This window comes from Oncorhynchus mykiss, chromosome 13 (genome assembly GCF_013265735.2).
Source record: "Oncorhynchus mykiss isolate Arlee chromosome 13, USDA_OmykA_1.1, whole genome shotgun sequence".
In the NCBI taxonomy this organism is placed as follows: Eukaryota; Metazoa; Chordata; class Actinopteri; order Salmoniformes; family Salmonidae; genus Oncorhynchus; species Oncorhynchus mykiss.
This window is the reverse complement of record NC_048577.1, coordinates 282,501-295,000: the sequence shown is the minus strand read 5'-3', so window position 1 is coordinate 295,000 and position 12,500 is coordinate 282,501. Positions and strand designations below refer to the sequence as shown.

The 12,500-nt window shown below is 43.0% G+C and overlaps 1 protein-coding gene across 1 annotated transcript in view; it reads left to right on the top strand.

Annotated features, from left to right (window-relative positions):
* The window catches only part of LOC110513795 (voltage-dependent T-type calcium channel subunit alpha-1H), a 136,381-nt gene that overhangs the window by 77,382 nt on the left and 46,499 nt on the right, over window positions 1–12,500 (top strand). Inside the window, exons 17-23 of the mRNA XM_036939803.1 lie at window positions 705–789; window positions 2,014–2,246; window positions 4,014–4,316; window positions 4,483–4,583; window positions 7,678–7,801; window positions 9,522–9,590; window positions 12,109–12,293. Of these exons, the coding sequence (XP_036795698.1) occupies window positions 705–789; window positions 2,014–2,246; window positions 4,014–4,316; window positions 4,483–4,583; window positions 7,678–7,801; window positions 9,522–9,590; window positions 12,109–12,293 (1,100 nt within the window). The remainder of the gene's footprint in view (window positions 1–704; window positions 790–2,013; window positions 2,247–4,013; window positions 4,317–4,482; window positions 4,584–7,677; window positions 7,802–9,521; window positions 9,591–12,108; window positions 12,294–12,500) is intronic.

Below are 12,500 nucleotides of genomic sequence, written 5' to 3'. Positions count from 1 at the left end.
CTCTCTCTCTCTCTCTCTCTCTCTCTGCCTCTCTCTCTCTCTCTCTCTCTCTGGCTCTCTCTCTCTGCCTCTCTCTCTCTCTCTCTCTCTCTCTCTCTCTCTCTGGCTCTCTCTCTCTCTCTCTGGCTCTCTCTGTAAAAAAACGTATTTACATAAGTATTCAGACCCTTTGCTATGAGACTCGAAATTGAACTCAGGTACATCCTGTTTCCATTGATCATCCTTGAGATGTTTCTACAACTTGATTGGAGTCCACCTGTGGTAAATTCAAGTGATTGGACATGATTTGGAAAGGCACACACCTCTCTATATAAGGTCTAACAGTTGGCAGTGCATGTCAGAGCAAAAACCAAGCCGTGAGGTCGAAGGAATTGTCCGTAGAGCTCTGAGAGCTCTGTCAGATCTGTCAGGGAGGTGACCAAGAACCCAATGGTCTCTCTAACAGAACTCCAGCGTTCCTCTGTGGGAGAACCTTGGGAGAACCTTCCAGAAGGACAACCATCTCTGCAGCACTCCAACAATCAGGCCTTTATGGTAGAGTGGCCAGACGGAAGCCATTCCTCAGTAAAAGGCACATGACAAGATGATGGTGGTTGTGATGATGATGGTATCTTCATCAGGGTGATGGTAACAGGTCATGGTGATGATGGTGTTGGTAATGATGATTTTGGTGATGATGATGATGATGATGTTATCTTCATCAGGGTGATGCTAACAGGTCAGAGTCCGACGATGAGAAACTGTCGACCTTAGAAGAGGAGGAGAAGATGAAGGAGCTGTATTCAGCAGGTATGCACACACACACACACACACACACACACACACACACACACACACACACACACACACACACACACACACACACACACACACACACTTGCACCAGGAAAATGGGTCAATTCCAATTCAGTTTGAAATTCCAATTCAGATCTTGAATTCACTTCTTGATTTGGAATTGATTGGAATTAGACTGTTTGGACTTCTTGAATTGGAATTGAATTGGAATTCCATATTTGACATTTCCCATTGAATGGAATTAATCACACGTAGTACCAACACTGCAGGATTTATTTTAAATGAATGAACAGGGTTCACAGGATGACAGAAAGGACTAGATCAGTTGGATGACCAAGCAAGCACTCTGTCACGTAGGACCTATCTTCCTGTACGTGTCACCGGTGACATCATTACCACTCTGTCACGTAGGACCTATCTTCCTGTACGTGTCACCGGTGACATCATTACCACTCTATCACGTAGGACCTATCTTCCTGTACGTGTCACCGGTGACATCATTACCACTCTATCACGTAGGACCTATCTTCCTGTACGTGTCATCGGTGACATCATTACCACTCTGTCGTGTAGGACCTATCTTCCTGTACAGGCCAGTGACATCATTACCACTCTATCATGTAGGACCTATCTTCCTGTATGTGTCATCAGTGACATCATTACCACTCTATCACGTAGGACCCATCTTCCTGTACCTGTCATCAGTGACATCATTACCATGTTTATCTCTCAATACCACAAGGAGGACGCAAGTGAAGTTCAGTCTAGTGCTGTGTGACAAGCTTCACGTCGATAGGCCACTGTAGAGGGGATTTACGGTACTTGATAACGTGTCTACTGTTTAGTCGGACAAGGGAACTGTTTAGTCGAACAAGGGAACTGTTTAGTCGAACAAGGGAACTGTTTAGTCAAACAAGGGAACTGTTTAGTCAAACAAGGGAACTGTTTAGTCAAACAAGGGAACTGTTTAGTCAAACAAGGGAACTGTTGAGTCAAACAAGGGAACTATTGATCAGTCTTATGGCTTGGGGTAGAAGCTGTTCAGGGTCCTGTTGGTTCCAGACCGTTAGTTAACCTGTCTGTCTAATGGCTTGGGGGTAGAAGCTGTTCAGGGTCCTGTTGGTTCCGGACTTGGTGCCTTTATTCTTTGTATTATACACGGTTCTCACAGTCCTCATATTAGAACATAGCGTGACATCTGACCTCTAACCCCTACAGAGTTGAAGCTCCAGGCGATGATGTTGACCCCTAATGGCCTTCTGAACCCCCGAGCCTCCATGCCCCTCCCACCCACACAGTCACCGTGGCAACAACCGCCGCCGCCGTCCCCACGGCAACGCCCACCACTTATCCTGCACACTTTGGCCACGCCCACAACTTGCGACAGCCAATCACGACGGGGCAGCGCCGTCTCTACGGATACAAGCAACACCCTGGACCCCAGGTCGCCGGTGAGTCATACACACACACACACTCTAGACCAGTGGTTCTCTCCTCGAGGAGCCCCAGACGTTTCACAATTATGTGGTAGCTCTGAACTCACCTGATTCACCTTGTCAATGGCTGAACTATCACACCTGATTCACCTTGTCATTGGCTGAACTATCACAACTGATTCACCTTGTCATTGGCTGAACTATCACACCTGATTCACCTTGTCATTGGCTGAACTATCACACCTGATTCACCTTGTCAATGGCTTAAAACTTGTTAGGGCCATGGGTTCCGCTCCATACAGCCATTTTCCAGCCAAAGAGAGGAGTCACAAAAAGCAGAAATAGAGATAAAATTAATCACTGACCTTTGATGATCTTCATCAGATGACACTCATAGGACTTCATGTTATACAATACATGTATGTTTTGTTCGATAAAGTTCATATTTATATCCGAAAAATCTCAGTTTACATTGGCGCTTTATGGTCAGTAATGTTGTGCCTCGAAAACATCCGGCGAATTTTCAGAGAGCCACATCAATTTACAAAAATACTCATAATAAACATTGATAAAAGAAACAACTATTATACATGGAACTTTAGATAAACTTCTCCTTAATGCAACCGCTGTGTCAGATTTCAAAAACGCTTTACAGCGAAAGCACACCATGCAATAATCTGAGTACGGCGCTCAGACACAAAAACAAGCCATGCAGATACCCGCCATGTTGTGGAGTCAACAGAAGTCAGAAATAGCATTATAAATATTCACTTACCTTTGATGATCTTCATCAGAATGCACTTCCAGGAATCCCAGTTCCACAATTAATGTTTATTTTGTTCGATAAAGTTCATTATTTATGTCCAAATACCTCCTTTTTGTTCACGCATTTAGTAAACAAATCCAAACTCACGAGTCCAGGCGAAAGTTCAGACGAAAAGTTCCAAAGTTATATTACAGTTCGTAGAAACATGTCAAACGATGTATAGAATCAGTCTTTAGGATGGTTTTAACATAAATCTTCAATAATGTTCCAACCAGATAATTACTTTGTCTTTAGAAATGCAATGGAACGCAGGTCTCTCTCATGGGTGCACATGTGATCAGCTCATGGCCTTCTGCCAGACCTCTTACTCAATCAGCTCTCATTCGCCCCCACTTCACAGTAGAAGCCTCAAACAAGGTTCTAAAGACTGTTGACATCTAGTTGAAGCCCTAGGAAGTGCAATATGTCCCCATAGGCATTGCCATTCGATAGGCAATGAGTTGAAAAACTACAAACCTCAGATTTCCCACTTCCTGGTTAGATTTTTCTCAGGTTTTCGCCTGCCATATGAGTTCTGTTATACTCACAGACATCATTCAAACAGTTTTAGAAACTTCAGAGTGTTTTCAATCCAATACTACTAACAATATGCAAATATTAGCTTCTGGGCCTGAGTAGCAGGAAGTTTACTATGGGGACACTTTTCATCCGAACGTGAAAATGCTGCCCCCTATCCCAAACAGGTTTTAATGATTAGTTGACCAGTTGAATCAGGTGCTAGCTGTGGAATAGAACGGCTGGGGGTCCCAGAGGAGAGGTTCGACTACCACTGTTCTATAACATGGAACTGCTGGTGGGTCCCAGAGGAGAGGTTCGACTACCACTGTTCTATAACATGGAATGGCTGGTGGGTCCCCAGAGGTCTTCTACCACTGTTCTAAAACATGCAATATAACATGCTAACACACACACACACACATCCTAACGTCTCTCTATGCTGTGCTGTGATTGGTCAGTCTCCATGGGACAGCCGGCGCGCCAGCTGGTCTTCTATTGGCCGAGGTCCCAGCCTACAGCAGCGGAGGAGTCAATCAAGTGAGAGGGATTCTCTCCTGTCAGATGGGGCGGGGTCAGAATGGTCCAATCCCAGCTGGGGGTGGAGCAGGGAGGAGTCTTTCGACCTCCTGGACCAATCAGAGTATCTGACCGTGCCGATGCTCCGCCCACCTGACTGTAACGGGAAGACCTTTCACCTCCCTGACGCCGGGACCCTACGTTACTATAGCGACCACGAGGAGGAGGAGGAGGACGCTGAGGAGGTGAGTCTGTGTGTGTGTGTGTGTATGTGTGTGTTAGTGTATCCCTCTGGACAGTGTGTGTAGATATACATTATGTGTGTATTGACTGTGTGTGTCTGACGCTGTGTGTGTCTTTGTGTGCGCGCTCGCACGCGCGCGTGTGTGTGTGTGTGTGTGTGTGTTTCAGAGTGTGTGTTTGCGGGTGAAGCTGGTCCTGGAGCCCTATAAGCCCCAGTGGTGTAGAGATCATGAGGACTGGGCTCTCTACCTGTTCTCCCCATGTAACAGGTCAGGACACACACACACACACACACACAGAGAGATAGATGCACACACACACACACACATTCATGCACCACACACTTTCATTTGTGTTTTTTGTGTTTCATATATAAATGTTATTTTTCAATACCAGCTTCATGCAATATATATAATAATATATAAAATAATAATATTATTATGGACTGGCCCAGACTGGACTAGACTGGACTGGACTAGACTGGACCAGACTGGTCTGATTTAGACTAGACTGGACTGGTTTAGACTAGACTGGACTAGACTGGACTGGACTAGACTGGACCAGACGGGACTAGACTGGACTGGACTGGACTAGACTGGACTAGACTGGACTGGACTGGACTAGACTGGACCAGACGAGACTGGACTAGACTGGACTAGACGGGACTGGACTAGACTGGACCAGACTGGTCTGATTTAGACTAGACTGGACTAGACTGGACTAGACTGGACTGGACTAGACTGGACTAGACTGGACTGGACTAGACTGGACCAGACGGGACTAGACTGGACTAGACTGGACTAGACGGGACTGGACTAGACTGGACCAGACTGGTCTGATTTAGACTAGACTGGACTAGACTGGACTGGTTTAGACTAGACTGGACTAGACTGCACTGGTTTAGACTAGACTGGACTAGACTGGACTGATTTAGACTAGACTGGACTGGACTAGACTGGACTGGTTTAGACTAGACTGGACTAGACTTGACTGGACTAGCCTACACTAGAATGGTTTAGACTAGACTGGATTGGACTAGACTGGACTGGTTTAGACTGGACTGGACCAGACTGTACTGGTTTAGAATTGACTAGACTGGACTGGTTTAGGCTAGACTGGACTGGTTTAGACTAGACTGGACTGGTTAAGACTGGACTGGAATAGACTGGACTGGTTTTTACTAGACTGGACTGGTTTAGGCTATACTGGACTAGACTGACTGGACTATAATAGACTGGACTAGACTGGACTAGAGTAGACTGGACTATAGTAGACTAAATTTGATTGGACTAGACTTTCTAGACAGGAGTAGACTGGACTAGACAGGTGTAGACTGGACTAGAATGACTAGAGTAGACTGGACTTGAGTAGACTGCACTAGACTGGCTAGACAGGAGTAGACTGGACTAGACAGGAGTAGACTGGACTATATTAGACTGGACTAGAGTAAACTGGACTAGAGTAGAGTAGACTGGACTAGAGTAGACTAGACTAGACTGGCTAGACAGAAGTAGACTGGACTAGACCGGACTAAACTGGACTTGTCTAGACTGTACTATAGTAGACTGGACTATAGTAGACTGGACTATAGTAGACTGGATTAGACTGGACTAGAGTAGACTGGACTATAGTAGACTAAAGTTGATTGGACTAGACTTTCTAGACAGGAGTAGACTGGACTAGACAGGTGTAGACTGGACTAGAATGACTAGACTAGACTGGACTTGAGTAGACTGGACTAGACTGGCTAGACAAGAGTAGACTGGACTAGACAGGAGTAGACTGGACTATATTAGGTTGGACTAGAGTAAACTGGACTAGAGTAGAGTAGACTGGACTAGAGTAGACTAGACCGGCTAGACAGAAGTAGACTGGACTAGACAGGAGTAGACTAGACTAGACCGGACTAGACTGGACTTGTCTAGACTGTACTATAGTAGACTGGACTATAGTAGACTGGACTATAGTAGACTGGATTAGACTGGACTATAGTAGACTGGGCTATAGTAGGCTAGGCTAGACTAGACTAAACTGGATTAAACTAGACTAACCTGGACTAGACTAAACAGGATTATACTAGACTATCCTGGACTAAACTGGACTGGACTAGAGTAGACTGGACTAGACTGGACTGGACTAGAGTAGACTGGACTAGACTGGATGAGACTAGACTCGACCGGACTAGACTAGACTAAACTGGACTGGGCTAGAGCGGACTAGACTAGACAGGACAGGACTAGACTAGACCAGACTGGACTGGGCTAGAGGCTCCAAGGATAAAGTAACATCTCATATGAATACAAGCTAGCTGCTGAATCTGGCACATTTATGGAAAATGTATTGATGTGTATTGTCTGTGTCAAATACATCTAATAATACATCTCTCCCTCTTCTTCTCTTCCTCTTTCTCCCTATCCCTCTCTCTGTCTCTCTCTCTTTCTTCTCACTCTCTGTCTCTCTCTCTCTCTCTCTCTCTCTCTCTCTCTCTCTCTCTCTCTATCCCCCCTCTCTCTCTCTCTCTCTCTTTCTTCTCACTCTTTGTCTCTCTCTCTCTCTCTCTCCCTATCCCCCCCCTCTCTCTCTCTCTCTCTCTCTCTCTCTCTCTCTCTCTCTCTCTCTCTCTCTCCCTATCCCTCTGTCTCTCTCTCTCTCTCTCTCTCTCTCTCTGTCTCTCTGTCTCTCTCTCTCTTTCTTCTCACTCTCTGTCTCTGTCTCTCCCCCTGCCCCTCTCTCTCTCTCTCTCTCTCTCTCTCTCTCTCTCTCTCTCCCCCTCTCTCTTCCTCTCTCTCTCTCTCTCTCTCTCTCTCTCTCTCTCTCTCTCTCTCTCTGTCTCTCTCTCTCTCTCTCTCTCTCGCTCTCTCTCTCTCTCTCTCTCGCATTCTCTCTCTGTCTCTCCCCCTCTCTCTCTCTCTCGCTCTCTCTCTCTCTCTGTCTCTGTCTCTCCCCCTCTCTCTCTCTCTCACTCTCTCTCTCTCTCTCTCTCTGTCTCCCCCTCTCCCTGTCTCTCTCTCTATCTGTCCATCCGTCCGTCTCTCTCTCTCTCTCTCTCTGTTTCTCCCCCTCCCACTCTCTCTCTCTCTCTCTCTCTCTCTGTCTTTCTCTCTCTCTCTCTCTCTCTCTCTCTCTCTCTCTCTCTCTCTATCTCTCTGTCTTTCTCTCTCTCTCTCTCTCTCTGTCTTTCTCTCTCTCTCTCTCTCTCTGTCTTTCTCTCTCTCTCTCTCTCTCTCTCTCTCTCCCTCTCTCTCTCCCTCTCTCTCTCTCTTCCTCTCTCTCTCTGTCTCTCTCTCTCTCCCTGTCTCTCTCTCTCTCTCCCTGTCTTTCTCTCTCTCCCTCTCCCCCTCTCTCTCTCTCCATCCTCCCCAGGTTTCGTCAGTGGTGTCAAAGAGTGATAACTCACAAGATGTTTGATCACATAATCCTCCTTTTCATCTTCCTCAACTGCATCACCATCGCTCTGGAGAGACCAGACATACAGACACACAGTACAGTAAGACAATCACTCTGGAGAGACCAGACATACAGACACACAGTACAGTAAGACAATCACTCTGGAGAGACCAGACATACAGACACACAGTACAGTAAGACCATCGCTCTGGAGAGACCAGACATACAGACACACAGTACAGTAAGACAATCACTCTGGAGAGACCAGACATACAGACACACAGTACAGTAAGACAATCACTCTGGAGAGACCAGACATACAGACACACAGTACAGTAAGACCATCGCTCTGGAGAGACCAGACATACAGACACACAGTACAGTAAGACAATCACTCTGGAGAGACCAGACATACAGACACACAGTACAGTCAGACCATCACTCTGGAGAGACCAGGCTCACAGTACAGTCAGACAATCACTCTGGAGAGACCAGACATAAAGACACACAGTACAGTCAGACCATCACTCTGGAGAGACCAGACACACAGTACAGTCAGACCATCACTCTGGAGAGACCAGACACACAGTACAGTAAGACCATCACTCTGGAGAGACCAGACATACAGACACACAGTACAGTAGGACCATCACTCTGGAGAGACCAGACACACAGTACAGTAAGACCATCACTCTGGAGAGACCAGACACACAGACACATAGTACAGTAAGACCATCACTCTGGAGAGACCAGACACACAGACACACAGTACAATCAGACCATCACTCTGGAGAGACCAGACATACAGACACACAGTACAGTCAGACCATCACTCTGGAGAGACCAGACACATAGTACAGTAAGACCATCACTCTGGAGAGACCAGACATACAGACACACAGTACGATCAGACCATCACTCTGGAGAGACCAGACATACAGACACACAGTACAGTCAGACCATCACTCTGGAGAGACCAGACACATAGTACAGTAAGACCATCACTCTGGAGAGACCAGACATACAGACACACAGTACAGTCAGACCATCACTCTGGAGAGACCAGGCTCACAGTACAGTCAGACCATCACTCTGGAGAGACCAGACATACAGACACACAGTACAGTCAGACCATCACTCTGGAGAGACCAGACACACAGTACAGTAAGACCATCACTCTGGAGAGACCAGACACACAGACACATAGTACAGTAAGACCATCACTCTGGAGAGACCAGACACACAGACACACAGTACGATCAGACCATCACTCTGGAGAGACCAGACATACAGACACACAGTACAGTCAGACCATCACTCTGGAGAGACCAGACACACAGACACACAGTACAGTCAGACCATCACTCTGGAGAGACCAGATATACAGACACACAGTACAGTCAGACCATCACTCTGGAGAGACCAGACACACAGTACAGTCAGACCATCACTCTGGAAAGACCAGACACACAGTACAGTAAGACCATCACTCTGGAGAGACCAGACATACAGACACACAGTACAGTCAGACCATCACTCTGGAGAGACCAGACATACAGACACACAGTACAGTAAGACCATCACTCTGGAGAGACCAGACACACAGTACAGTCAGACCATCACTCTGGAGAGACCAGACACACATTACAGTCAGATAGACTAACCCTGTGTGTGTGTTGTGTTTTCACAGGAAGCTAGACAGACTAACCCTGTGTGTGTGTTGTGTTTTCACAGGAAGCTAGAAAGACTAACCCTGTGTGTGTGTTGTGTTTTCACAGGAAGCTAGACAGACTAACCCTGTGAGTGTGTTGTGTTTTCAGGAGAGAGTGTTCCTCAGTGTGTCCAACCATATCTTCACTGTGATCTTCATAGCAGAGATGACCGTTAAGGTAAGGTAACACATTTAGGAAAGGTAACACATTTAGTTAAGGTAACACATTTAGTTAAGGTAAGGTAACACATTTAGTTAAGGTAACACATTTAGTTAAGGTAACACATTTAGTTAAGGTAACACATTTAGTTAAGGTAACACATTTAGGTAAGGTAACACATTTAGGTAAGGTAACACATTTAGTTAAGGTAACACATTTAGTTAAGGTAACACATTTAGTTAAGGTAAGGTAACACATTTAGTTAAGGTAACACATTTAGTTAAGGTAAGGTAACACATTTAGTTAAGGTAACACATTTAGTTAAGGTAACACATTTAGTTAAGGTAACACATTTAGTTAAGGTAAGGTAACACATTTAGTTAAGGTAACACATTTAGTTAAGGTAAGGTAACACATTTAGTTAAGGTAACACATTTAGTTAAGGTAACACATTTAGTTAAGGTAACACATTTAGTTAAGGTAAGGTAACACATTTAGTTAAGGTAACACATTTAGTTAAGGTAACACATTTAGTTAAGGTAACACATTTAGTTAAGGTAAGGTAACACATTTAGTTAAGGTAACACATTTAGTTAAGGTAAGGTAACACATTTAGTTAAGGTAACACATTTAGTTAAAGTAACACATTTAGGTAAGGTAACACATTTAGTTAAGGTAAGGTAACACATTTAGTTAAGGTAACACATTTAGGTAACGTAACACATTTAGTTAAGGTAACACATTTAGTTAAGGTAACGTAACACATTTAGTTAAGGTAACACATTTAGTTAAGGTAACACATTTAGTTAAGGTAAGGTAACACATTTAGTTAAGGTAACACATTTAGTTAAGGTAACACATTTAGGTAACGTAACACATTTAGTTAAGGTAACACATTTAGTTAAGGTAACGTAACACATTTAGTTAAGGTAACACATTTAGTTAAGGTAACACATTTAGTTAAGGTAAGGTAACACATTTAGTTAAGGTAACACATTTAGTTAAGGTAAGGTAACACATTTAGTTAAGGTAACACATTTAGTTAAGGTAACACATTTAGTTAAGGTAACACATTTAGTTAAGGTAAGGTAACACATTTAGTTAAGGTAACACATTTAGTTAAGGTAAGGTAACACATTTAGTTAAGGTAACACATTTAGTTAAGGTAAGGTAACACATTTAGTTAAGGTAACACATTTAGTTAAGGTAACACATTTAGTTAAGGTAACACATTTAGTTAAGGTAAGGTAACACATTTAGTTAAGGTAACACATTTAGTTAAGGTAAGGTAACACATTTAGTTAAGGTAACACATTTAGTTAAAGTAACACATTTAGGTAAGGTAACACATTTAGTTAAGGTAAGGTAACACATTTAGTTAAGGTAACACATTTAGGTAACGTAACACATTTAGTTAAGGTAACACATTTAGTTAAGGTAACGTAACACATTTAGTTAAGGTAACACATTTAGTTAAGGTAACACATTTAGTTAAGGTAAGGTAACACATTTAGTTAAGGTAACACATTTAGTTAAGGTAACACATTTAGGTAACGTAACACATTTAGTTAAGGTAACACATTTAGTTAAGGTAACGTAACACATTTAGTTAAGGTAACACATTTAGTTAAGGTAACACATTTAGTTAAGGTAAGGTAACACATTTAGTTAAGGTAACACATTTAGTTAAGGTAACACATTTAGTTAAGGTAACACATTTAGTTAAGGTAACACATTTAGTTAAAGTAACACATTTAGTTAAGGTAACACATTTAGTTAAGGTAACACATTTAGTTAAAGTAACACATTTAGTTAAGGTAACACATTTAGTTAAGGTAACACATTTAGTTAAGGTAACACAATTAGTTAAGGTAACAGATTTAGTTAACGTAACACATTTAGTTAAGGTAACACATTTAGTTAAGGTAACGTAACACATTTAGTTAAGGTAACACATTTAGTTAAGGTAACACATTTAGTTAAGGTAAGGTAACACATTTAGTGAAGGTAACACATTTAGTTAAGGTAACACATTTAGTTAAGGTAACACATTTAGTTAAGGTAACAAATTTAGTTAAGGTAACACATTTAGTTAAGGTAACACATTTAGTTAAAGTAACACATTTAGTTAAGGTAACACATTTAGTTAAGGTAACACATTTAGTTAAGGTAAGGTAACACATTTAGTTAAGGTAAGGTAACACATTTAGTTAAGGTAACACATTTAGTTAAGGTAACGTAACACATTTAGATAATGTAACATATTTAGTTAAGGTAACACATTTAGTTAAGGTAACACATTTAGTTAAGGTAAGGTAACACATTTAGTTAAGGTAACACATTTAGTTAAGGTAACACATTTAGTTAAGGTAACACATTTAGTTAAGGTAAGGTAACACATTTAGTTAAGGTAACACATTTAGTTAAGGTAACACATTTAGTTAAGGTAACACATTTAGTTAAGGTAACGTAACACATTTAGTTAAGATAACATAACACATTTATTGTGTGTGTGTGTGTGTGTGTGTGTGTATAGGTGGTAGCCCAGGGTCTGTACTCAGGTGAAGCAGTCTATCTGAAGAGCAGCTGGAATGTTCTGGATGGACTGTTGGTGTTTGTATCTCTGCTGGACATTCTGGTTTCCATAGCATCCGCCGGCGGTAACCGTATCCTAGGAATCCTCAGAGTGCTGCGTCTCCTGCGCACCCTTCGACCCCTCAGGTGTGTGATGTAACGTGAGTTTGTACTGTACCTTGTGAAAACATTTTAACTAACTAATAACACCCTTGTCTTTCTGCCTTCGATACCAATGGGACTTGTCTCTCCCTGCTGTCTGTTTACTGTCACGTTAGCTTGTCTCTCCTAGCTGTCTGTTTACTGTCACGTTAGCTTGTCTCTCCTAGCTGTCTGTTTACTGTCACGTCAGCT